This window comes from Gastrolobium bilobum, unplaced genomic scaffold (genome assembly GCF_033153095.1).
Source record: "Gastrolobium bilobum isolate Gb01-03AN ecotype WA unplaced genomic scaffold, APGP_CSIRO_Gbil_v1 utg2365, whole genome shotgun sequence".
NCBI classification, from domain to species: Eukaryota; Viridiplantae; Streptophyta; class Magnoliopsida; order Fabales; family Fabaceae; genus Gastrolobium; species Gastrolobium bilobum.
Genome location: NW_026899145.1, coordinates 95203 through 122838, shown reverse-complemented (window position 1 = coordinate 122838; position 27636 = coordinate 95203). Strand labels below are relative to the sequence as shown.

At 33.8% G+C, this 27636-nt stretch overlaps 3 protein-coding genes across 5 annotated transcripts; 1 reads left to right on the top strand and 2 right to left on the bottom strand.

Moving 5' to 3' along the window:
* Positions 1-961: 961 nt before the first annotated feature.
* Positions 962-3532, bottom strand: LOC133287590 (disease resistance protein RGA2-like). Its single transcript, XM_061485230.1, has one exon. It carries the CDS (start codon positions 3530-3532, stop codon positions 962-964), a length of 2571 nt encoding a protein of 856 aa, XP_061341214.1.
* Positions 3533-4392: 860 nt separating this feature from the next.
* Positions 4393-12800, top strand: LOC133287574 (uncharacterized). 3 transcript variants are annotated; one of them, XM_061485208.1, is made up of 11 exons: positions 4393-4766; positions 7856-7981; positions 8065-8125; positions 9418-9488; positions 10282-10346; positions 10640-10684; positions 10788-10868; positions 11036-11103; positions 11808-11859; positions 11950-12110; positions 12374-12800. In XM_061485208.1, exons 2-11 carry the CDS (start codon positions 7873-7875, stop codon positions 12438-12440), a joined length of 780 nt encoding a protein of 259 aa, XP_061341192.1. In that variant the 5' UTR covers positions 4393-4766; positions 7856-7872; the 3' UTR covers positions 12441-12800. The 3 variants fall into 3 exon arrangements, with proteins under 3 accessions (XP_061341192.1, XP_061341191.1, XP_061341193.1); XM_061485207.1 differs by lacking the exon at positions 4393-4766 and having other exon boundaries at positions 7531-7981; XM_061485209.1 differs by lacking the exon at positions 4393-4766 and having other exon boundaries at positions 7536-7981; positions 11811-11859.
* A 2253-nt stretch (positions 12801-15053) lies between these two features.
* Positions 15054-25789, bottom strand: LOC133287589 (probable LRR receptor-like serine/threonine-protein kinase At3g47570). The gene is made up of 4 exons (XM_061485228.1): positions 25468-25789; positions 24569-24787; positions 15924-17897; positions 15054-15397 (listed from the first exon to the last, which is right to left on the bottom strand). Exons 1-4 carry the CDS (start codon positions 25787-25789, stop codon positions 15054-15056), a joined length of 2859 nt encoding a protein of 952 aa, XP_061341212.1.
* Between the last annotated feature and the right edge of the window lie 1847 nt (positions 25790-27636).

The following is a 27636-nucleotide window of genomic DNA, read 5'->3' as shown; positions in this document are numbered from 1 at the left end:
TTATAGAAGTTAATTGAAGAGATATTCTTCCAACAGACACACTACAAGCAAACAGGTGAATTGATCAATTGAAGGTACCTAAAGGTTACTCCCTGTTCCATCATTACGAGGAAAAAGCTTCCCATTTATATCTTAATTGTCCCTTCACTGGGTCACTAGTTTGAATCCAAGAAATAGATTCTTTGCAAAAATGGGGAATGATTTTTTAGAGGACGAGTCTTGAAATAGCATTAAGGTTGGTCACGGGTTTGAGTATGGAAAACAACATCTTTAAAAAATATAAGGTTAAAACTGCATACAATATAAGGGAGCCTTGTGCACCGGAATTTGCCCTTGTCCTTTCACTAGATTAGACTTGGTTCTTCTGTAAGGATGATGGTGGAATTGAAACCAGGTTTAGCTTCAGGGAAATGTATTTGGAATGTGATGAGGGTTTGTTGTGCTCTATGAATAGGAGAAAAAGACTTCTCTTCTAATGACTTTTTAGCAAGAGAGATTAATCTGGAATTATGTATGCATTTTGGTTTGATGAATGGGACATAGGGTACAATACTAGATTATGCAACATAGTTGCAGATGCCCTTGTCAATATTGCTGTTTCTAGTGGTTCAACTCAGCTATGGATTTAAGATCCTCTTAAAACTATATTGAGCTTGTTACTTTTGAATTGTTCCAGTTAAAAATGCAAGTTTTACATCCATACAATAAAACAATGTAAATTTTCTACTTTTGCAATAACTCAATCCAATAAGATTTAAAGGAAATTTTAAGGATTGGTACATAATTCAGTCCTAGGAACACAGCAGACTAATTGTTAACCTATATTCAGCTCATAATTTAAAGTTGTCAACAGTGAAGCCTAAAATCCAAATTGCTTTGCATTAACATTAAAAATAGCATTCAACTAGACAAGCAGAATAAATAAGCACCAAGTATACAAGAAAAATAAAGCAAATAGAAATCAGCAATGCACACTTACTTCAACATTTGGGATATGAGCTATTTTGGACCAGTCAGGGCCTGAATTTCTTTTGCATCTCTCAACTAGCTGAGGGCATCCATATATCTTTAAGTTCTGAAGGTTATGAAGACGATCCATATGCTGGGGTAGTGTCAAGTTTGGACAATCACCAATGAGAAGCGTTTCAAGAGATGTTAGACTTGGCAACCATTCTGGCAATGCCCTTAAGCTTGGACATTCTGAAAGACCCATGTATCTCAAAGTTTTTGTAGATCTTCTAAGCCAACCAGGTAAAGCAGTCAATTTGGGCAATTTATCAATTGAAAACTGTTCAAGTTTCAAGGAGTAGTTTTCATTTTCTTCTTCTCTTTCATCCTCAAAACTAATCACCTCTTCACAATCCTCAATACTCAGCCTCTTTAAAGCAGTCAAGTGTCTTAAATCACGTGGAAGGAAGACTAAATTTTCACAATTCCACAAAATTAAAATTTGTAGATATTTCAAGCTCCCAATACTTATGAAAGACAAATCAGTGGCTTGTGTGGTAATCCACAAAATCCTAAGGCTGATAAGATTCCTCAAGTTTTTTGGAATACATTTAAGTGATACACATCTACATAGATTTAAAACCTCGAGGTTTTGGAGCTTGCAAATGGAATCTGGGAGTTTTTCCATTCTCTGGCAATAGCTTAGATTAAGATACCTCAAATGTTTCATTTTGTTGAAACAATCCGGCAAGAATTGAAAATTTGAACCTTGTATATTCAACACCCTGAGGTACTTGAATTCCTTGCAGATCCACTTGACAAATGGTTCAGTGATTGCATCTGCACTTTGACCTGCATGCCAGAATCCAATGGTTCGGACCTTATTTAACATTTGACCAAAAGTTGGAACTCCTTCACCACTTTCTGAAAATGATAAATGCTGCACCTTTTCTTTAACATTTGTTGAATTAAATTTTACTACTGCCCTTTCACTTTGCATTGTGGACACAGCAAGGTCGTGAACAAGATCATGGATTTTGAAAAAGGAGATGCCTAGAAGCTTAAGTTCTTCAAAAATAAGACCATCCATGACCACCTGTTCTTCAGGAGCACCTTCAAAGAAAGATCTTGAAACCAACTCCTGAATATAAAACTCCCCAAGATCTTCAGGCTCTTGATCTTCATTTTTGGTTTGTAGTAGTCCATGGGCCATCCAAAATGAAATCAACTCCAGATTTGTATACTCATAACCCTTAGGAAAAATTGAAGTATAAGAGAAACATTGTTTCAATTCAGATGGCAAGTGATTATAGCTTAGTTTTAATGCAGCCAAAATGCCATCATCTTCTTGTTTCATTTTCCAAATTTCACTATCTCTTATTTTCTTCCACTCACTTTCATCAAGTTTTGAGTAAAGCAAGCACCCTAAACTCACCACTGCCAGGGGCACCCCTTTGCACTTTCTAGCAATCTCCTTCCCAATTTCCATAAGCCTTGGATGCTGTTTCTCCTCTCCTGCTGGAAATGCACACTTAACAAATAGCTTTAAACAATCTTCTTCAGGAAGATATTTCAGGTTGTGTTTATAAACATTCCCCATTATCAAAGCAACCTTGTCACTACGAGTGGTTGTGATAATCTTGTTACCAATTTTTTTATTTTCATCATGCATCCCTACTAAAAGATTTCTCAATTCAAGCCACCCTCTATAATCTTCATTCCAAACGTCATCAAGAACAAGTAAAGATTTCTTCCCATGTAATCCCTCACGAAGTAGATTTTGTAACTGATCAAAACTAAAGTTGGGAGCATCTACATCTATTCCATGCATAGCTTTAAGAATATCAAGTACCAGTCTCTTAACAACAAAATCTTCAGACACAAACACCCACATCCGCAAATCAAAATGCTCAATCACCCTATCATCATTGTAAATCAATTGGGCAAGTGTGGTCTTCCCCAACCCTCCAATTCCAACAATTGGAATAACATCCATACCATCACCATCTGATGGTGGAGCCATCAAAGACTCAATGATCTTTTCTTTCTCCTCATCTCTACCAATCACATGGGAAGGCCTAACATAAGAATGTGTCTCCCTCCAAGCCATCTTCTGATTGAGTGGCAGCACATAATTACTCACATGATTCTCTGAGACTGAGAGACCCAACTTCATCCTAAGAGAAGCTATCTCATCTATTCTCTCCTTGATGTCCTTGATTTTTTTTGCCATCTTAACACGAAATGCAAGAGGGTTAGAGGATGAGAAAAAGAGGTGTACCTTACTGGTGAAGCTTCCATGTCTCTTCACAACTTGATTCCTCAAGGCCTCACACTCAATCTCATCCAAGATGTCACGGGCATCAAAGAAAGCATCTTTGAGCTGCTGCAGCCACACCAATATGCTTTGGCTTTCTGTTTGCTTGTTCTCAGCATCAACAATGAAGGCACTGAAGATTCTCAGAGAGTTTTGGAGGGACCCCACATCAGCATGGAGACCCCTTGCCATGGAAATATCTTGGAAAGCTCTTGTTGCTACCCTATCCAACATAGTGGTTAAAAACCCTGAAACTATTGAATCCATCTTCCCTAGAATGGAGCGATAGAGAAAAGAAAAGGTAACAGATAAACTAGAGAAGACGAAGTGCAAGTGGAAGTAAAAGTATAGTTCAGTCTACAAACACCCAATAATGTTACGCTTTTATACTTTTCATCAAACATGAGGAGGACAGAATTTTCCTACACACCCTGAAATGAGTCCCACACATTACTTTTTCTAAGATACAGAATTCACATGCTTATTATCTCTATGAGACTCATCTCATCTAAAATACAAATACAAAACCCATAATCTTATCATAAGAACCACTTGGCTAGTGAAATGAGTTCATGTGATTACCCACTACCCCATTTGACAAAACTCAATAATTATAGATAGCAGTGAAAGGTTACTATTTGCTTGAAATGCAAGAGTCAAACACCGAAAGTGAGAGCACTTTCCTTTTTTGTACTTTTGGTTAATTAATGTGTTATCATAAAACACAACTTGGTTCAGTGAGTCTAAATTGATCGCTCGCATGGCATGGCATGGCCTGGTGTTGTGAAGAGTGATTAGGGACAAAAGCATGACAGAATTAAATTGAAAACCATGTTCAATTGTTTATTCAGATCGCTCGTATATTATTTGATACGCATAATTATAATACAAAATAATGGGGAGGATTATATTTATAGAAAAGAGATATTCTCACTACCAAATTTTTTGTACTACTAACTTATTACTTATCTCATCTAACATTTTTTCTTTTTTCAAAAGCTTTTTAACATAACATAACCACGTGGGTGGGCATGATCAGAGGCGGATGTAAGAAGAATAGAAAGAGGACAAGTGCCCACCCTTAAATTTTAATGTGATTTTTTTTTTTTTTTTGGCTTTTTCTCCTCCACCCGTGACCAGACCTAGCCACCTCCATTAGACTAAATCCAAACCTAAGCAGAAGCAGTCATGCCTCATCGGAGACGGAGAGGAGAGAGCTGTATACCATTTTTGTACTATTGATTTGTTCTCTTTATTTATATATGATTTTTGAAGGTTTGCAGCACATAAAGGATGAAGGTGGCTGGGGTCAACTGGTCAAGCATACGGGAAATCTTCACTTCACCCATAACCACCCAGATCCAGATCCAGATTTATTTATTTATTTATTTTTATTTTTTTGGTACAAACAAGTTTATTTATTTTATCTCTTTCTTTTCACATTCTGTGGAAGTTTTTTAGCTCATCAGTCACCTTCCTTTCTGCGTCCGCCTCTGGTCTGGTACCGTCCATCTTTGCTAGTTTGAATTACTTGATTTCCTTGTTTTCCCCGTGTGACTCACTTGTAGCTTGTCTGTTTGCTTTTAGCTTGCTTAATAATTGTTAATTGTTTGCTTTTAACTTTTAGCTTTTAGCTTTTAGGTCTCATTTCTCTTTGATTATATAGAAAAGTTGTCCTCTTAAGAACTATAAAATAGTTGTCCCCCTTCCTATTTTATTCTTTAATTAAATTTTTATTCGAAGTGCTCTAGCTTGCACAAATGATATTATAGTCGGAACAAGATTGCTTGCACAAATAATATTTTGGTTTAAAATAATAAAGCTAAATTTACTATAATACTTTACTAGATTATGCATTTTGAGTGTCAGTTTCTCTCCCTTTTTTTATTGATTTATTTTTGTCATTTGTTATTTGAGTGCCCACCCTTCTTCAAATTTCTGGATCCATCACTGGGCGTGATGGTTCAGTATCTCGTCCCTTAAGCAAATGGTTGGGGGTTCGAATCCTAACTCTTGTGAATGGAAAACATTCCGTGACCAGCTCTTTACAGCTTTGTGGGCTGACCCGAGACGAGGGATTAGTCTCATGGTTATCGGATGTGGGGATACCTGGATATAATCCAATGGTGATGTGATGTGTAGTAAGTTAGTAGTGAGAATTTTTAGTAGTTAGAATATCTTCATTCATATTTACAAACTTTTTATTTACAAATTCTTCTAAACTACACTATATTCTCCCGTGAGAACACTAGGTTACATTATGTTCTTCCGGGAGTACACAGTGTAATTTGCAAAAGTTTGTAAAAAGAGTTTGTATATAGATCATTCTCCCAAAATAATATAGGATTATATTTATCTCATTCAACATGATATAAATCAAATTCCTACACATACATAACAAAAGTGAGTCCCACTTATATATTTTTTTTCTCCAATTATTTGCGGGTCCTACTTATAATTTTATTTCACTAACATAAGATAACTCATTTTCAACAACATAAGAAAAATATTTCTTAATAATATAAAGGTTTGTTTGCGTTAAAAAAAGTATACCGATAAGATTTTGATATTTTTTATTTTAATATTTATTATTTAATAATTTATTGTTTATAATTTATAATTTATTAATAATAATGATATATTTTTTTATTAAATTTTATAGTTATTTTATAACTATGAATAAAAAATATAATGTAATTATAATTAATTAACCATTTAATCATATAATTTTGCGATAACAAAAGTTTTTTTGGGCAATTAAAGAGTTCTAACTTCGCATACCCAAAAAAAAAAAAAAAGTTCTAACTTCTGTATACCAAAAAAAAAAAAATTCTAATTTCTAAGAGCCTGTTTATTTGGCCTTTTCAAAATATAATTTTTATCTCTTTCTTATTTTAGAAGTGCTTTTACAAAAGTTAAAGTTATTTATATCTTTATAAAAATATTTAATTTTTGAAAAAAAAATTTGATTTTTGACTTCTGCTTTTCTAGAAGTTAAAATTTTTAGCTTCGGCAAAAATAGGTTTTTGGCTTTTTTGTGACTTCTGCTTTTTGTAAAAGTAGACATTCAAGCAAAAGTAGACATTCAAACAAACTAAAAATGAGAAGTGCTTTATTTTAATAAAAAAAAACTTTTGAAAAAAAAAAGTCATCCAAACGAGTCCTAAGTGATGGAAGAACTTCTTCGTTAATTCCTTGCTCACTTGGCGATAGGAGTGAGGAAGTTGGATTTGAAGATGTGATATTTTGATGATGCGATATTTTGATGATGCATAATATTTTGATATAGACCTGCACATGTAGTTGTTCTTTTTATCAACAGATATCAAGGTGATCAAGAGCTTATAGACCTACGGCTATTGTTTTTTATGTATTTAGGTCTCAAGCAAATAGAGGAAGATGATCAAAAGCTTATGGATTCAAGAGTTATTTTTAATAATGTGACCAATTTTCAATCAGTCCTTTTTGCTTTAGGAATTGCATCTCATGCATAACATAAGTTGTTATTTTTGCATAACACAAGTTGTTATTTTTTTTTATGTCAGTACTCGACTGGGTCAAATGATCAGGTCAGATTTAATAACATTGTTATAAATTTTAGTTTGCAATTTGGTAGGTCTTACAGGTCATGTTAGTCTTTTTTGTTTTTAATAATAAGTCAGACCAAACTTATAAATCAAATATCTAATAAGCTAATATAGGCTCTAATTTTTTTACATAAACTTAGGATCAAAGTCAAAATTTTACGTAACCTGACCCGTTTACACCCCAAGTAGAAGGTCACTAAATCAACAAACATAACGCATCTTAATATCATTAAATAGTATAAAAATCAATGGAAATAAAATATTTTTATTTCATTATATTCTATTTTGTCATGTTCACGTTTCAATTTATAAGATTATATTTAAATATCTAAAAAATGAGTAATATATTATAAAATAAAATGTTGTAAATAAAATAGAACAAAATTACCATATAATTATTTGAATTATATAATACAAATTGAATAATTTTTTATTTCTAATTAAAAAGTAAATAAAAATAATAAATAGATTAATTTCATTACATTCCCAAATTACGAAAGAAAAAAGTTATTAAAATATATACGATTTTCATTTCATTCCATGTTTGGGAGGTATAGTTATTATTTCTTTTTCTTGTTATCTTTTATTATTAAATTTTAATTATTGATTTTCGTCAATTTAACAGTTGTAATTTATTAAGTTATATTTAATAATTAATTATTAATTTTAATAAATTATAACTGTTAAATTAATAAAAAAATAATTAAAATTTGATAATAAAAGAGGTAGGAAAATTCAAATAATAATTCTTTCCATCGCTTCTATTTCCATGATTCCATCAATCCCACATGTAAACCAAGCATATTCTTGTAAGGCCCCGGATCCAGTGGATAAAAGAATAACGTTTTGCTATGCTTCTCTTAAATCTGCTCTTAGACCCTTTCCAATTTCCTTTTGGATTCTCTCTACTCTTGCAAGTTGCAACTTTCTCTGTTTGGTTGACCAGAAAATCTGAGTAAAATGCTATCTATTTTTAACAATCATTAATTGCTGCTTTATTCAGGTGCAAATTCAACCTAGATGGCGTGGGTTCTGATATTTTCTTCTCTCATTTTTCTGTGGATCATTTCTCTATGCAATATTCTCCTTCTCTCGCGCATCCCTTTCACCAAACATTTTACGCATAATGGTTAGTTTTCTATTTTATTTTTTTCTCCTTCTTTTCCTTTTTTTTTTTCTTTCTCAATTTTGGTTTTCCAAGCTTGTTTTCAGGCAGAGCTTTTGTGAAGAGAAATGTCTTGTTGGTTATTGCTCATCCTGATGATGAATCCATGTAAGTTTGAAACCGCAATTTTGTTATTTGTAATGTTGATTTTTTTCATGGAACTGAGATGTAAATCATTTAGTAGCTTTATACCCTCTAATTTGAGATTTCTAATACATTTATGCTACCTTATTTGTGACAAATGCTGCTTTAGTTTGTTTTGGTTTTAGGCATTTGGTTAAATTGGTGGTTCTATTTATTGTGCCTTCACCTCAGCTTTTTGTAATATCTTTTCAAACTGATTATGCATTGATGCTCCTTTAATATCATTGTCTCATTTGAAGAAAACTTTTGGTTATTTGTTATGGGAAATGTCATATAAGTTTTTGGTGTGTGTCAGCTAGTAACACATTTTATCTTGATCAATTAGTCATAGAAATAGTAACCGTTGTTGATTGCATATCTGTAATCTGAAAAATTAAAGCTAATAGAGAATGGCTGAAACAAGTTATATGAAGTTCAATGCACAGTGGATTCCTCAGTATGACTAATAGGGGTAGGGTAGCAACTTGGTTTGAGGCAGAGTTAACCTCCAAAAATCAGATAGAAAATTGGGAAATGACTTCTTCATGCTTTTTTATTAATTGGGAGAATATTTATACAATGTTAGAGAATATTCCAGATCATCCTATCATTCTATTATGCCAACTAATTCCTTTACCCACTATGACAAAATCATGTGTTATACATGAATTAAACAACCTATATTCTTCATTCTAACATCTGATTCAGACATGAATATATTCATCCTATGCTATTGTCGCTTAAAAGTTAGTCTGGGCCTAGGGCTGGTGCTGGTCCCACTATTCATGGTTTCACCTTCTCTAGAAAGTTTCTCTTCATTTTCTATAGCTCTTGGTGCATGAGGTCTATCAATGACCAATTTTAGAACTTCATTCCTTCCATAATATTCAACTGGTCCTCTGATACAAAATCCTATATTATTTGCTAGAAATTGGGATGCAAGGAATATCTTCAAAATTTTATCTATCATTGTACTGAGGATGATCCAGAAAACTAGGTTAAAAATTAAAATAAAATAAAATTGAAGACTAACTTCCTAATCTATACTGTACAAAAGTGCATTTTATGTCATACTTAAACAACATTTTCGTTGTATGTGAATCTAGCATGGTGTCAATGTGACTTTTTTAACTTCAGAAAATTGCCTCTTTTTTAGTTTTTCAATTTTTTGATGTTAGAGTTGTAGTATAATGAAGGCCTTTGATGTAGAAGTATATGTTTTCAAATTTCTACATTATAATGTCACATTATGTTGAAGATTTGTTTCATTTCTGCAGGTTCTTTACTCCAACTATAAATTTCCTGACTTCAAGGGGGCACAGTGTTCAAATACTTTGCTTATCTATTGGTGATTAACTTTGGACAATCTATTTGTTTATGTTGATCTTTTGTGCTTTTTGAAAATGTCAGTTAGTACTCAACATTTTAATTGATTTTAAATAATTGTCTTTTTCTTTCTCCCTCTTGTAATTTGTTAGGACTTAGGAACCACAAGTAAGGGAGCGAAAAGATAGTAGAGAACAGAAAAAGAATAGATGGATTATGGAAATCTGTTATTAATGACTGAAACACAAACGGAGAAAAGGATTGAATTCTCCTTCCAAGGGTTCCCTTCAACAACTGAGCTAGTGCTTTATTGTCTTGAAAAAGAGTTTAATTTTGTGCCATTATTAGTCTATAGAGTTTTATATTATTAATGAAACATACGATACCACTTCACATACATCCACACCTTGGGACTGATATTAGTTACAATAGATAATATGGAAAAAAATTCCAATATTATTGATCAGATGATAATAGACATATATTTATCAAACTAATAGACTATTGTAGCATTATGAATCTGGCTATAGCCTGAGCGATACAATTCAGGTTTACTCTTGTTATCAATTTTCACTCTTTACATAATAAGAGTTATTTTTTCTTCATGTATTTCTATTAAAAGAGCTTTAACTAGTTGAAGATTTATTTTTGCATATGAAAGCTGTAGGGGCAAGAAATCTATCCGAGAATGTTAGATATGGGATTGTGGATGTCACAAACCCAAAGCTTCAAGCTTAGACTCAAGAATGATTCAATGTTTATGTTTCAACCCGTTAGATATTTTTGTTTTTTATTATTATTATTATTTTCTGTAGGTGATGCAGATGGCAAAGGAAATATCAGAAAACAAGAGCTTTTTCAGGCTTGTGTAGCCCTCAAGGTGATTTACAAAATTGCTGAAAATAGTTGTGGCTTCAAACATAAAATCAGAGCTTCTCTTTAAATATTAGACATTGCCCCTGTCCTTAAACTATTTAATATATTTTTTTTCCTTTGATCATTTAGTGGTCATAGACTCATACCTTCCGCTTTCCAATCTCAGAACAAAAATTTCTTGGGAAACCTAGGCAGCGTTTTCTTGATAATTTTCTTTACATAAGTTGAAGATGACAAACTATGTCTAGCAATTTAATGAGGGTATTGTTTGTATGACATTGGAAACTATGTACACAGGTTCCAATGCAACGAGTGAAGATTGTCAACCATCCAGATCTGCAGGTTTTAATCCAATAGGTCTCTGGAAGTTATAAAATTTAGTATTATTTCAAATCTTATTGGTAGTCCCTTATATTGCTATTGTTTAACCTGTTGTCATACATAGGATGGTTTTGGTAAAGTTTGGAACCATAGCTTATTGGCAAGGATTATTGAGGAAGAAATAACCAATCACTGCATTGATATGGTAAGATTGTGCCTCTGTACTACTCTTGTCATTTTTGGGCTAGAAAAAATAGTTTGAGTCATGAAGTTCCCATTTGGGCTGCCATAAGAATCTTTTGTCAGACTAGTACTTTCGGTTTAAATTTTCTCTTTTAAGGTCCCCCTTCTCACTTGCCCTTTTCCCGCCAGATTATTACTTTTGACAGCTATGGTGTCTCGGGTCATTGTAATCATCGTGATGTGCATTATGGAGTATGGTAAGTTTAACTATTTTTATACTACTACTGATCAATATTGAATAACTATAACTGTTAAAAGTCTGGAGATATGGCACTTGTACAGCTTGAGATTTATTTTATGTAATATAATTTTAAAATTAAGCCAGCAATAAATGAGTCATAATGGCACACACAGTACTCTAAGCCCATTGTCCCCACCCTTTACCATGCTATAATGATACCCATTTTCAGCCTTGTGTTATTTTGTGTTTTGTAGGAGTAGTAGTTTACTTAGAAGTTAGACATTTCAAATTTCAATACTCAAACAATAACCATGAATAGCTTTTTTTATTTCCTGCCAATTTCATTTTTAATTTTACTGAGGTTTTGTTTTAAAAAGCTCCTGCAAGCTGTTGGGCTGTGGTTTAGATTATTACCATCTCGTTAAAATACGACATTGAGATTTGACCATGCATCCTTCTTGTAGTATTTGTTTATATTTTGTGAGCAAGTTTTCTGTTTATTGTGCCTTTCTTATTGTTAGAAGTATCAAGTATCCTTGTGAGTTCTTTAACAGTTCTCTTAGTCCTCATCTGTGTGATCTCTGGCAAAGTATCCAAGAAAATGATATATGATGGGAGATAATTGCATGAGGAAATATCAATGATTAACCTAGTCACATATGGTTTTCTCTCATTCCTACGCTGCTAGCTCTGATATAAAAAAAATTTCCATGTTGTAAGCAGCAAGCTACTACATGATAACGTACAAAGAGATGTTGAAGTTTGGGAGCTGGTATGTTTCTAAATTTTATTTTCTTATCTTATTTGACCAATTATTTTATTAGAACTTGTTCAAATTCATGGGTGTCTTCATTGTTCTTAGGTTAGCGTCAACATATTGCGTAAGTATAGTGGTCCTGTTGATATCTGGTTGTCCATGTTTTGGGCCATACTGCACTCAAATGAAACAATGCAGTGCTTGGTAAATGAACATTCACGTCGTAGCTTTATCGCTATGGCCCAACACTCAAGCCAGTGGGTGTGGTAAGCAAGCTTTACCTTGTTTTTATTGTAAATCTGTAAACTAAATATTTGCCTTGAAATTTACACAAGTTGTTCTGTTGGATTTTTATTCTTTTGATGCTATCTTCCTTTAATCTTTATCCTTCCTCTTGTTGTCAATCTTGCCATCCATTACACATGACATCTATGTGAAAGATGTTTAGACGCTTCATTTGAAGTTATCTCGAGGCATTGCCGAACAGCACATATTTTTCTCCATCCACAAATTAATTTTATTTCTGCAGGTTCCGCAAGCTTTTTGTGGCCTTGTCCAGTTATACCTACATGAACACTCTTAGAAAGATAAAGTGAAGTTACAACGCTGAAGGAGTTGTGTTACGTGTGAGATGAGCTTTCATTTGTTGCAATCCTGTTTGGCATCTACATGAGCGTACACCAAACTTTCCTTTTGGTTCAAGCTATACATTACGTTGAATTGTGGCTCAAACAGCTTTTCACTTTGTCTCGACATCATGGAACGGAATCACTGCTTATTTTCTTCAAAATATCCTAGATGCATATGTTCATTAACAGAGCTCAAAGTATGTCTCAGGTTTTGCTTACTTTACAATTCTTTGTATTGGTAAAGTAGCACAATAAATGTTATTACTGCCGATATATTAGTGAAGGGCCTCACAGGCTAATACTTGGAAATGTTCTGTAATTATATTTGGCGACGCTTCTTTTAATCATGTGTAACGTTAAATCTGAGAGCATTTGCACCATGATCGAGGTTTAAGATACAACCAAATATTTGGCAGAGATGGAAGTTAAGTGAGCTGGAACCTTCAATTAAAATTAAGTTAATACATTCTAAGGGCTTTTAGAGCCTGTAAGTTAGGATTAGACAATCAAATATTGAATGAAATTACCGTCACATAGGGAAGTGAAATTTGATTGGTGATTCGTTTTCTAAAATGATTTTAACTATCTTTTTTTAATTTATTCGTTGAATGGATTGTACAGTTGAAATGATTCTTGAAAAGTCGAGTGAGTGACTTGGTAGCATTATAATATTATTCTTTCCCTATAGACTAAACTATAAATGGCTGAAACAAGTTTCATTGTACTGATTTATATAGTTATCATGTTGGGTAAAATACATATTACATAGTCCATCTTCTTGTTTGCAGTTCGTCTTCTGAACTTTAATAAACTATGAATATGTTAAATATGGTGTTAAATTTAACGGTAAATCTTGAAATCTTATAGATAACTCCTTTGAAGTTTAGTCAATTTACATCTGCATAATGTTTTATTTTTAACATATTACCCTATTAATTCTTTTATCTCGTTAATGTGAATTTATATATATATATATATATATATATATATATATATATATATTTGATTCTAACCGAAGAATTCGTCCATTGCGATATATAAAAAATGATCGATTTGAAAATGTTATAAGAAGTGAAATTTCACAAATTTTTTTTAGTATATATCAAAGCGATGGAAAAGAAAGAATATCTTTTACATATCCACCCAATTTGTTTACTTTTCTTAAAATGATGGAAAAAAGAATTTTTCTTTTTACAGGGGAAAAAATATCTTATGATCCATTTTCTAATTATTGGAACTCTAATAATGAATTTTGACTAATCCGAATCTGTGGACTGAGTGAGTAGCTAACTAAAATAGAATATTTGAGGATATAGGAGTGGGGCTATTCTTCGCACCGAGAAAATCTTTTGTTAATCTCGTTATCGCCGTATGAAAGCGATACTCTAACCGCTGAGTCAAGTAGGTCAAGCTGAGTCAAGTCAGAGAAAATAGACCCCTATAAGAAAGAGAAAGCGTTATCACTATACGAAATATCGGCCTATTCACTCAGCTAGGGAATAAGACTAACCTAATTTCCCTATTCACTGAACCCAAGACTAAGGGCAAATATATATATATATATATATATATATTTAAGTTTTGGTTGAGTTAGATGCTAGCATCTTGCCAGAGTCAGCACAAATCTCTAACCCCAGTGGCAGAGCCAAGAAAAAATTTTAAATAGTGCAAAAAAAATTAACATATCAAAATATTTATCTTAATTATACAAATTTATCAGGAAAAAAATTTACTATAAATTCTAGCATATTTATCCAAATTATTTATTAAATAATATCACATAACATTAAAAATTCAAATGAACAATTACCAATGATTATATATTAAAACAAACATATAAAAAGGCACTAACATTTTCTGTAAGCATTCCAAATATAAGAATTTCACTTTCCTCCAACAATATAATACGTAATGAATCAAGCATTGTTCCTATATATATATATATATATATATATATATATATATATATATATATATATATATATATAAAGACAAAAAGATAAAAATATTATAATTTTGTTATATTTACTTAGGTAGTGCCAAATTATAATTTTTGCCATGGCCAAATTATAATAACTATATAATTATATGTAATAAGTAAAAAAATTTGAAACAAATTGGTATTACCATGTTACAACGTGGCTACGCCACTTCCTAACCCCTAATCTCTTTGTGAATTTCTAGAAGGGATGTAATTTGTATGGGGTTTGCATTCATCATGTTACAGGAAAAAAATAAGAGTTTGTTGTATGTGGGACCTGTATTTTTTGAAGAAAAAAAAACTAAGGCAAGAAAAACAAATTTCTATAACATGATAAATTCACTTTTCCTACGACATAACTTTTATAAAACCCAATTTGTATTTATATGTGCTGAAATAGTGCAACTTTTTAAAAAAATTCTGAAATAAAGTAAGTCAGTAGATGGGAAACACAGACTAGTGTTATTATCTAAATCTACGTGTATACATGCAAAATCTCAAGTAGGATCAAGCAATTCAAAAGGTTTATGATGGATTTTCATTAACAATAGTACAGAGAAAGGTTTAAAAGTTACAAACCGATTTCATGTCTATATCTGCTAGTCATTAATTTTCAGAAACATGAACTTGATTTTGTTTAATGATGCAGCAACATCTGTCATATTCATTCGTTCTTCAGGTAAATCTGCACAACAATTCAAGGCCATTCTAAAAATAGATGATACAGATGCTGTTATATCATCAATACGTTCATCCTGTAACAAATTGGAATCCACAAATTGGGTAATTGCATGGGGTGATGATTCACTAATCCATCCTTTCATGCTCAAACCAGCAACAAACAACTCATCTGTTGGCTTCTTTCTTGTGAATGTTTCCATCAACATAATCCCAAAACTATATACATCTCCTTTAGTAGAGATAGTCCCCTTGGATCCATACTCTGCATGCCCATCCAACAAAGATTAATTTTTCTTATAACACTCTCTGTAGTGCATATTTGTTTTTCTTTTAAAGTAATTGTGATATATAAGTCCAAACCTATGCTCTGATGAAATAACAGAAAGCACTTATCATTAGTAGCTGATTTCTATTGAATTGCATTTGTACCCAAAATTTTAGAAATAGCTATGAGCCTAGGACTTATAGTAAACGGGTATATATAATATGACACAGACGAGCCACTAAAATAGGAAGAACAGAATGCTATTATACCATCAGACCAATAGAAAGAAAATATCCAAAATAATGGAAGTACCAAAAGAACAATTCAAATAACACATTAACTTCAAATGAGATTATAAATTAAAAGAAACTTTAGATAAAATGGTCAGTGAGTGATCTGAAACATTTTATTTTTGCAGCCTGGTTTGGTGATCTTCAACTGTGTGTTCTTCCTATGCAAAAATATGGTTTTAATCAAAATAAATAAGTTACTAGGAAATGATCTACTCATGTAGGATAATTACCTGGTGCAATGTAGCCGATTGTAGCCATGGTGTTGGTATATTCTTTAGATTGTCCTTCATCTAGGAGTTTGGCAATACCAAAGTCACTAACATGGGCAACCATGTTTTCATCCAATAAGACATTACTAGGCTTTACATCACAATGAACCACAGTTGGCGAAGAACCATGATGCAGATAATCCAATGCAGATGCCACATCTATCATTATATTTAGCCTTTGCAAGAAGCCTAAACAATAGTTATGAGAATACAACCATCTTTCAAGGCTCCCATTGGGAATGAATTCCATTACTAAAAGCTTGTAATCAAAATTTGAACAACTAGTGATGATCTTGATGAGATTTCGATGACGCAGATTGCGCATTGCTTCACATTCTGCATGAAAGCTCTTTGATTCTAATTCCAAGTCCAGATTAAATAATTTGACTGCAACAACCATCCCATTTGGAAGTATACCTTTGAACACTGAACCAAAGCTTCCCTTACCAAGTAAATTACACTCATCAAATCCATTGGTTGCTTGTGAAAGTTCATTATAGGAAATCATTCTTGTTGCTGGTAAAATTGATGAACTTACTTCAGAAGGATCACCATCATTCTTTCTTTGACGCCTAATTAGAAGGAACACAAATAAAACAACCAAAATGGTTGACAACATTATAGGCAATATGCATTTGATGAAAAACAGATTTGCATTTGACCTTTTCCTCTTCATTTTCCTGCATGGTGGGACTTGTAGTTGTGCATTTCCACAAAGTGCTTTATTAAATATGAAAGATTGAGCTGTGAAAGTTGTAAAAGGTCCACCGTTGGGAATCTCACCTTCTAACCTATTATAAGAAAGATTTATAAACTTGAGATCATGAAGTGACTCCAAGGATTTTGGAATCATGCCAAACAAATAGTTTTGGGATAAGTCCAAGGATATCAAACTTATCAAACTGCCAACTGAATCAGGAATGTTCCCTTGCAATTTATTATGTGCCAAGTTGAGTGTTTGCAAATTTTGCAATCCAGCAATGGCAGTAGGAATGCTTCCTGAAATCTGATTCTTTGATATATCCAACAATATAACAGCCTTTAAGTTCCCAATATCAAGTGGAAGAAATGCAGTTAAAGCATTGTCGGATAAATTCACCTCTAGAATGTCTTTGAGACTCCAAAGGGACGAGGGCACATGATTCAGTTTGTTAGAGTTCAAGTAAAGCTTTCTTAGAGAAGTAAGATTACCAAAGCATGCTGGGATCACACCAGAAATTAGCTTATTTTCAGTTATATACAACTCACTCAGCCGGTTGATTACACAAAGTTCATCAATGATGGTTCCCTGTAGTTGGTTGTTTCCAAGACTCAAATATTGAAGAGAATGCAAACCCTTGATTGTTGTTGGAATTGGTCCACTTAAATCATTCTGGTACAAACTTAGTATAAACAGGTTGCTTAAATTTCCAATTTCCAATGGGATTTTACCATCAATGCTGCAAGCATCTGCAATGAACTGTTCCAAATTGGACATATTTCCAATTGATTTGTGAAGGTTTCCATGCATTGGATTCCCTGATATTTGAAGAAAATTCAAAGAACTAAGGAAGCTTAATTCAATAGTGGAAGCATCAGTAGTTAAATTATTGTATGCTACTTCAAGCCACTGAAGGTCTCCCAAATTCCCAAGAGCATTTGGGATAACTCCATTGAACTTATTCACACTCAAATCCACATAATTAAGCTTAGACGCATTGGAGATGCTGCTTGGAATTTTTCCACCAAGTTGGTTTTCAGACAAGTTTAGTTCTTCCAAGTCTTCTAGGTTGATATGCAATGGAAGAAATCCTGAGAGGGAATTATTTGCCAGAGACATGTAACTCAGTGATGACATGTTAAAGATACTCGAGGGAATAGATCCACTTAATTGGTTATTTCCCAAACTTAGAGTCCCAAGTATAGGAAGATCACCAATCTCCTCGGGTATAGAACCTGAAATAACATTACAATTCATAGAGGAAGTAAAAATAACGTAAACAAACTATCTTTAGTCTTAACGCGTGTAGAATTTTTTGGTTACAATTTACACTCAAACTCATCTATTAACTCTTATTTAGTCGCTTATGCATGTATGATAATTGTCATTAGTGTTTCTCATGTTTATGATATAATTTTATCTCTTACACACATATAAAAGTATGTGAGACTCATGTAGGCCGATGCGAGAAGAAGAACGAAAAAAAAAATGAGTCCCCACATTTTTATGTATGTGTAAGAGATAAAATTATCTCCTATTACGCGATAAACATTAATCCCTTAATAATAACTACATAGCTTACTTATAATATCACTCACCATAAGATTCGAATTAGGTAAAATATCTAATTAAATAAATTAGGGTCACTTTTGAGGTAAAAAGTGCAGTTAGTGAAAATTATGGGAATAAAAATGTGTGTAGGAAAAAATATCCAAAATATAAAAGTAAAATTAGAAATGTTTCTAGAAAAATATTTTAGACCATAGGGTAAAGTTTGGAAGTGAACAGAGTTAAATAGATGGATAAGCTTTTAACTGGTGAAGGTAACTTAGCTATGTTAAGTTGTAAAACATCACAACTCACCCCATTTCTTCTTCTTCTTCGACAGACAAGAAAGGGAGAGAAAAAGATAATCTATTTTTGAAGCCCAAACCCTAACTTACTCATCTTTCACCTAAATCAATCCATTCCAAAGCCAAAATCACTTAGAATCTTTCCCTCTTTGTGAATCCAAGATTAGTTTTGAGTGGGGAGCTTTGTGGAGGGAGATATCTCTTTTCCAAGAATTCGACCCACTTGGTGATTTGAGGAGTTTAATGGCATTTTCTTCCATAGGAGCTTAGGAGACCGTCATTCCTTGGTTGCGTGTTCTTTTGAGGTAAACTTTCACTTCTCAAAACTTGTTTTCATGGAGATTGCATGAGGTTGAAGATGATGAATAGTGATTTCATGAGTTTTATGAGTTTGAGTTAGATTGATGCTAAATCCTTTTGTAAAAGTTGTTAGGAATGATGTATAAATGGTAGAAATGAATTTAGCTAGTCATTTGGTTATTGTTCAATATATTGGAAAATTCATGCTTGGGTTTGTGAGTTTTCTAGCATTTTGAGCAATTAGTGAATTGGATGATTGAATATGTCCATTGTGTTGACAGGGTTGGAGCAAGCGAACCACCTTTGATTGATCAAGAAACGGCGGAGACCAAGGAACTTGATTAGCTCACTTGAATTGTGAGTTTATGCCTAGTATAGACAACTGATTGCCTTGGTTGTGAATGATTATGTTGGCCTTAATTGGTTGTATTCATAGATTGTATGATACATTGATGTAGGTATTAATTTTGAAGTTTGATTATTGTGCATTGGTGGTGAACAAAGGTTGAGATTGGAAGCAATTGAGGTAAGCCTTCGGACATTGGAAATTGATCCCTTAATTGTTCCACCAAGCTCTGAATGGGTAGTGTATGTAAATGCAATAAAGTGGTTTAATGCTTTGTTATATGAATGTGCATGCACTGGGTGTGACATAGGATGGTGTTTCCCTATGTTTATATGTTGCATGACGATGCATAATTCATACTTGGTAGTTTAGTTGGCCAGTAGGACTATTTTGCATATGAGTATCCTTAGGACAACATGAGAGCTCGAGGGATATCTCCTGGAGATGTTTGACACACTGCATGAATATGTATCTGTTGCATTATTTACTATTATTGCTATTATTCTGTGAGTGAACTACGGGGTGGAGAAATGCTTTTACTGAGGTATATTCATATATCTCACCCCATATTGTGGGAACCCCCTTTCAGGTACAGATGTTGCAGGAGCCTCTGGTGGCAAGTGGCCATACTTGGGCTAGATTGATACATGATGATGTTGCATCATTTTGGTTATGCATGTCATTTGGTAGTTCCCATGTATAGGATTTACATTTGAAAGCCATTTGATATATGTACATTATGCTTTATTTTGGTGGACTTAGCCTATGCTCACCTCCTTTTATAATACCCCTAACTTAAGAATTTACTTAATTACCTGTAATTAAGTGATTAAGCATGTATAACTGGGTAGAATTAAGTAAGAGACTAAAATTAATGAGTTAAGGGCACTTTTGAGATCAAAAGTGCAATCAGTGAGAATTAAAGGGTAAAAATATGAGTAAGCAAAAGTACCCAAAATGTAAAAGTAAAGTTAGAAATATGACTGGAAAAATATTGTAATTCATTGGGTAAAGTTTGGTAGTGAATGAAGACAAGTAAATAGAGATAAGTTTTTACCTAGTTAAAGCAACCTACCCTATGTTAAGTGTCAAAAACACAAAACTCCCTCTTCTTCTTCGACCATTAGAGAGAAAAGAGAGGGAGAGACCATTTTGAGCCTCAAACCCTAACTTCCTTATTTTCCAACCAAATCAACTCGTTCCAAAGTCAAAATCACTTAGAATCTTCCCTTCATTGTGAATCCAAGCTTGGTTTTGAGTGGGAAGCTTTGTGGAGAGAGATATCTCCTTACAAAGATTTCAAAAATACAGGCCTTTGGAGGAGTTTGAGGATGTTTTCATCCATGGGAGCTCAGGAGACCTCTATTCCTTGGTTGTGTGGCCTATTATGGTAAGTTTCCACTTCTCCAACCTAGTGTTCATGGAGTTTTCTAGAGGTTGAAAACAATGAATAGTGTTTTGTGGGTTTTATGAGTTTAAGTGATATTGAGGCTAAATTCTTTTGGAAATGTTGTTAGGAATGATAAATAAATGGTAGAAATGAGTTTAGATTGTCATTTTAGTATACTTTGATATTTCGAGAAATCTATGCTTGAAATTAAGGATTTTCTTACATTGTTAGCCTCGGTTGGTTGTATGTTTGATGGTGTCCCTTTTATGGCTAGGATTGAAGCAAGTGGACCAAGTGGAGTGACCAATCCTTGTGGTTGTGTTCAATTGAGGAAATGAAAGCTTTGAGGAAAGTTCAAATGCAAAGTAAACCTTTGGACTTTGGGGTTGATCCCTTGAATATTCCACTATACTCCGTTGAGGAGGAATGGTTTATGAGGTGTGATATGTAATAATGATAGTAATTGTATGTTCATGCATTGATTCATGCATTGATAAATATTATGATTGACTAATGATTATTGATTGATGTTTGATTGTTCAAGAATAATTGAGGAATGATTGATAGATGTAAAATAATGAATGAGGTAATGGTTAAGGATTAGGATTGAGGTTTTGTTGATAGTTGCGAGATAAGGTAGGGACTGATAAATGAGAAAGGATTGAATAGTCTTTGCATCAGTCCAATAAATGTAAATAGTATGATGGATGTGTGGTCTTCCTTGGAGCCAGCCCTAAGGGGAACTCTTTGTGGTTATTACCTGAGAGGAACAACCCTTGAGGATCCCTCTTGAAGCCATAATTCCAGTAAGGACTCCCCCTGGAAACAACCCTATGAGGATCTTCAGGTGGTTTGTCTTACCCTTGGAAACAGCCCTATGCGAATCTCCTTGTGGTGAGAGCCTAAGAGAGATAGCTCTATTGTGGATCTCTCTTGGAAGTGCCTAGTATTATGATGAGGATGATTGGTAGGGACTTCTCTTGGAAACAGCCCTATGTGGATCTCCATGTGGTAGGAGCCTAAAAGAAACAGCCCTTGAGGATCTCTCTTGGAAGCTCGTAGTGTGAAGTTGTAGACTTCCCTTTGAAACAGCCTTATGTGGATCTCCTTATGGTGAGCACCTAAGAGAAACAGCCCTTTGAGGATCTCTCTTGGACGTCCATGTGATATTTATGGATAAGAATGTGTTAAGTTGTTATTATTATGTGTTCACCGAAAGTGAACCTTAAGGTGGAGTGATCTCCAAGGACCCCTGATTTACTGTGATATATTCGTATATCTCACCTCGTGTTGTGGGGCATCATTTCAGGTACTGGTAGAGGAGAGGCTGAAAGAGGCAAGAAGCATGAGTAAATTGTACCTGATAGCTGGACATTTTGAGTTGCATGCCATTTAGAATTGTTATATGTATTTATTTTGAGGCCATGTGATGTAGTATGGAGGACTTAGTCCATGATCATTGTTATAGTAATTGTCTTGTTGTATATGGCTAATAGCTTTGATAATGTCTTTTGATAGCTAAGTCCTTTGGCATGTAGTTATTTTGAAGAACATGGATGTAATTGAGATATTGATACATTAATGGAATGTTATGTTTATGTTTTTCCATTTTGATTTATCCAATGAAATGGTGTAGAAGATGTAACTATTGAAACATTGATGTTGTAAGATTGTCAATTAGGTCATATGGTGTGTTGGATTTAACTCCCCAAGAGAAATACATGAAAATAGAGAGTTAGTGTTTTGCCCAAGTGGAGGGGGCTTAAGCCTCGAAAATGGAGGCTTAAGCTCGTACTGGGGGCTTAAACGCCCAAAGAGGGGGGCTTAAGCGCCCTGGTGCACCTGTGCGTGGAGAAACTCTCTGTCGCAGGGGGCTCAAGCACTCAAAATGAGGGCTTAAACGCGCACAAGGGGCTTAAACGCCCAATAAAGGGGCTTATGCCCTCTCTTCGAACAAAAAATTAAAAAAACCCTCTACCTGAGGGGGCTTAAGCCCCCAACTCCAGTTTTAAGAAAAAGTTATGGTCTCTTGAAATAAGTAATAGGGACCCTCTCATTAGGTCAAATAAAGATAGTAAATGATGTTAAGCATAGTTTTAGTTATTTTGCAACTTCACACGGTTATAATCACGAAATTGGTAGATTAAATTACGATCTTGTTAATTAAGGAAATGAGCAACGTTTTAAAAAGAAAAAATTTATCCATATTCTTAATTGAACCAATGTGATTGTAATTGCGCTTAATATCATAAAGTAATGATAACAAACCAATTCTAGAACGGGGTGTTACATCTTTGGTGTCTCATGTTGTTGATTGGAGCCAAGGTAGTGTTTTGTAGCTAAGTCTCATAGTTATGTATTAAAGACATTTGGATATTGTGTAATATTGTACTTATTGTATATATGATGGAAGGGCATGAATGCCTATTTTGATAAATGTGCACCTTAAAATTATAAGGTTTATGTCTTGTAGTTATACAATGCTAATTAGGTGAAAGAAGACATTTAGGTTGATAATCAATGTAAATATAAAGATATCGTGTCTTGTTGTCCATTTTTCATATCATATATGATAGATTTGGATCCTTTGGTCTTCTTGAAAGTTATAGATCTTTTTTTTAGCTTTCCAACGAGACCAAGATTGCGTCAATCGGATAAGTACAACTCAAGTTATGGGGGAAATACTAAAGTAGAGTGTAATTTTCAGACCCGTTGGGTTGGCGCTATTAGCGACAAGTTGGCACTGACGACACCGTAAGACAATGGGAAGCCAGTGTTGTGGCGCTATTAGCGGGGAGCGCGAGACCCTGCGAAGTTTAGCACCATTTTCTTCAAAAATTCATAATTTGAGCTATGGTGCTCCAAATTGAGCGCGGTTTGAACCCACGCGTAGCTAATGAAGAGATCTATAATATAGTGGGAGATGAGGACTATAGAGAAAGTATAGAATTCTTTGAGTAAATAAAAAGTGAAGGTGTTCAGTGTTGAATATAAATAAAAATGAGTTTTCAAGCCTTGTTGGTCCAAGGGGACTACTTGGCACTTTAAAGGAGCGACGTATGGTATGGTTAAATTAACCTTAAGGTGGTGTTTGGTTGGGAGCTTTTCAGCGGATATCTATCTTTCTCAAGTATGGCTTTTAGAAACACCATGTTTGTTTCAACGTTTTTCACCAAAAACTCATCTATCCAATTTGTCTGGATTTATGAGAAACATAGATATCCGCACTGTTTAGAAACCCAATTTGAATATGGGATTTTTCGAAAAACCGGTTATCTGGCTTTTAATGCACTGTTGATTTCATAAAGTTACATAATTTTCCCAGTAAAGTTTTTCCCCACCAAACAACTTTTTTTTTACATTTTTCTACCTATCTCACTTTATCTATCTTTCCAATCATTTCTCTATATATCTCATTTCCCTACTATTTCAAAAAAATTTCCTGAACCAAACGCCGCCTAAGTGTTCCGCATATTATTCAAGTTATGATTACAGTTTTTGGACTTGTTTTAATTACGCAATTGATTTTAAAGATAGACGTTTATTAACGAAAAAGAAAAAAATTTATCTGTATTATAATTTAATTGCTGTGATTGTAACTGCGCTTAATGCCATACGTAATGTCAACAAACCAGGTCTAGAACAGAGTGTTACATTATTGTTAAAAACATAAAAATATTTGTAATCCTCCACCTAATAATTTAATTAAGAAATAGTATCAATGCCTCCCAACTTATTATGATAATGTTCTTTAATATAAAGCCTTTGAGAGGGGTTTAAAGCCTTAATCCTGAACTCGTCCCGAATCGAACTAGTCGCGAAGCGATCAACCGATTAAAATATTTCAAAAAAATTAAAGATTATATGATGTATGAACCAACCCAAAAAAGGTTATTCATGCCATGGTCGACGATATTATATCAAAGCTACTACTAAGCAATTTAAGTATTATTTTAATGAAATTCAATAAACAATGTTATTTAAAATAGAAAAATATATATAGATAGAGTGGTATACCTGCGAAAGAGTTGTCACTCAAATATAGTTCTTGAAGCATCGTACAATTGCTAATAGATTTTGGAATGCTTCCCACAAATTGATTATCAGCCAAAGAAAAGACCTCTAGTAAAGGAAGCTGATGAAACATCTCTTCTGTTAGGCTACCGTTCAACTTATTTTCTTGAAGGCTGAGTACTCTCAGTGAAGATATGTTAAAAAGAGATGATGGAATTTCTCCTATAAACAACATGAGCTTTATAATATTATCAATCAATATATGCATTGAACCAATAAAGCATACCTAAAATTTATATGAACGGTAAAACTAGAGTCATGTTACATGAAAATATAACAATTTCCTGCTGACACAAAACAATAGATGGGTTCACGTGTTTTTTTTTTTTAAAAAAAAAAAAAGATAAAAGAAAGCACAGAGAGATCGATGTACCAGGTGGACAAAATTTTGATTTTCCGGTAACAGGACGGATGTTTAACCCTTATATGAATCAGATTAGAATTCTTGCAAGAATTAGTTTGCTGTTAATACTTCTTTACCTCTTGTTGGAGAAATTGATTGAAACTTTGTACAACTGATTTTAAATTATAATCTAAAAATTAATAATTGAGAAGTTTTAGATATATAGCTTCTTTGAGTTTTTAAAAAGACCAACCTAACTCAAGCATGACTTTTGTAGATTGTTCAATAAATATTGAACTGTATAAAGTTTGCCTTCACTCTTACCCTCACTTGTCGGGATTTAATAAGGAGTGATTTTAAAAAAGGAGTGTTGAGTAATTGTAAAACTGTTTTTTTGTGACTAAAAGGGTATATGTAAGAATCCGGAAAAAACCTCTTTGTAAATACTTGGGCTATATTAAATTTATGAACTTGTATGAAGATATAAGCATCAGTATACCTTCCAAGTTGTCCTCATGAAGATATAAGGAGCCAAGCGTAGTTAAGTTTCCAATATCAGCAGGTATGCTTCCTCTGCTGAACCTATTATTTGATAAGTCTACATCTGTCAATTCTTTGCAATGATGCCAAACAGATGGCATTTTACCTGATAACTGGTTGAAACTTAGATAAAGTACTTGGATTTTTGGAAGTTCACGGCATAGATTTGATGGAAGACTGCCAGATAAATTACTCGAGCCAAGTTCAATATCTTGCAGCATTGAGTTGTTGAAGATTGTTGATGGTATGGAACCAGCAAGTGGATTATTTCCAAGATACATTACTCTTAGCTGTGGAAGATCACCAATCTCCCTCGGAATGCCTCCTTTATTTCACATAACATACAAATCAATGAGAACACTAAAATATTTTGCATAATCTAGAGAACTATTAGATATAGAGAAAAAGTTCATATTATTGATTGTTAAAGTAATTGATTTAATCTAGCTAGGGAATGAAAAACAAGGCTATAAGATAGAACATTTGAGAATAAAACCAAACTAAAACAAAATTAGATTTGGAAAAATTCCAACCATTGGTGCACCAGTTGACCATTTTTTCAGAAGAAGACTCGTTAATTTTATGGAAGAATTTTCTATTTCTGATGTACCATATCCTCCACATATTCAAAGACATGAATAAAGACATTGTTAGGAGAAGAGTAAAACAAAGGATTTTTATTAAGGCAGAAGTAGTAACTTTTACATTCAAACAATAGATTTTTAAATTACAAAACTTGTAACTATACAATAAAGACACTTAACATCACAATAAACTCACATAATTTCAGAAACTTAAAAACATAAAACTGACATTTAACGTTTGCTGAATTAAACCCATTTAAAACTAAATTGATTGCTGAATTAAACCCATCAAAAATTAAACTGACACATAACTCCACATTTAACGTTTATTCAACAAAACTCCCCCGTAAACTTAAATGCTTCTGCCATCCTTCATGCCGATCAATTTCTTGTGGTTGTCAAGGAGTACCGTCGGTAGTGGTTTCGTGAAGATATCTGCGACTTGCTCTTGACTGGTCACGTGTGTTAGCTCCACATTTCCTTCCTTTACTTGATCCCGGATGAAGTGAAATCGGACGTCAATATGCTTGCTTCTTTCATGATTTACCGGGTTCTTGGCTAGCTCTATAGCCGACTTATTGTCAATTCGGATCACAGTTTGGCCGACTTGTTTTTCCTCCAGCTTGCTTAGCAAATTCCTGAGCCACATTGCATGACAAACACACCAAGATGCAGCTACATATTCAGCTTCACATGTCGACAGTGTCACAATAGGTTGCTTCTTCGAAATCCAAGTGAATGCCGTGTTGCCCATGAAAAACACATAACCAGTCGTGCTCTTTCGATCATCTACGTCTCCACACCAATCACTGTCAGAATATCCAATCAACTTGTATTTTGCCGAGCTCGAGTAGTGTAACCCGTGTGAAACTGTACCTTGAACATACCTCAGAATTCTCTTTACCGCCTTCCAATGTGTGTATCTTAGCTCCTCCATGAACCGACTTACTATGCCGACACTCAACGAGATATCCGGCCTCGTGCATATGAGATAGCGTAGGCTTCCCACCAAACTTCTGTACTTGCTTGCATCAACACGGTCTCCTCCATCAAACTTAGAAAGTTTTGAACCGGGTTCCATTGGTGTTGAAACCGGGTTGCAATCTTCCATCTTGTACTTTTTCAAAATCTTTTTTGCATAAGCCTCCTGTGACACGAAGATTCCCTTCTCATTTTGTTTTACTTCCAAACCGAGAAAGAACTTCATAAAACCGAGATCTGTCATTTCGAACTCTCTTGTCATTGTGCTCTTGAACTCTTGTATCATCTTGGCATTGTTTCCCATAAAAATGAGGTCGTCAACATAAAGAGCCACAATTAACAAGTCTCCTCCATTTTTCTTGACATAAACAGCATGTTCATATGGACACTGTTCAAGTCCATTCTCCTTGAAATATTTGTCAATACGAGCATTCCATGCTCGTGGTGCTTGCTTCAACCCGTAAAGTTCTTTCTTCAATCTCAGCACCTTCTTCTCTTCTCCTGCCTTCATGTAGCCCGGCGGTTGTTCCACATAAACTTCTTCTTCAAGAACACCATTCAGG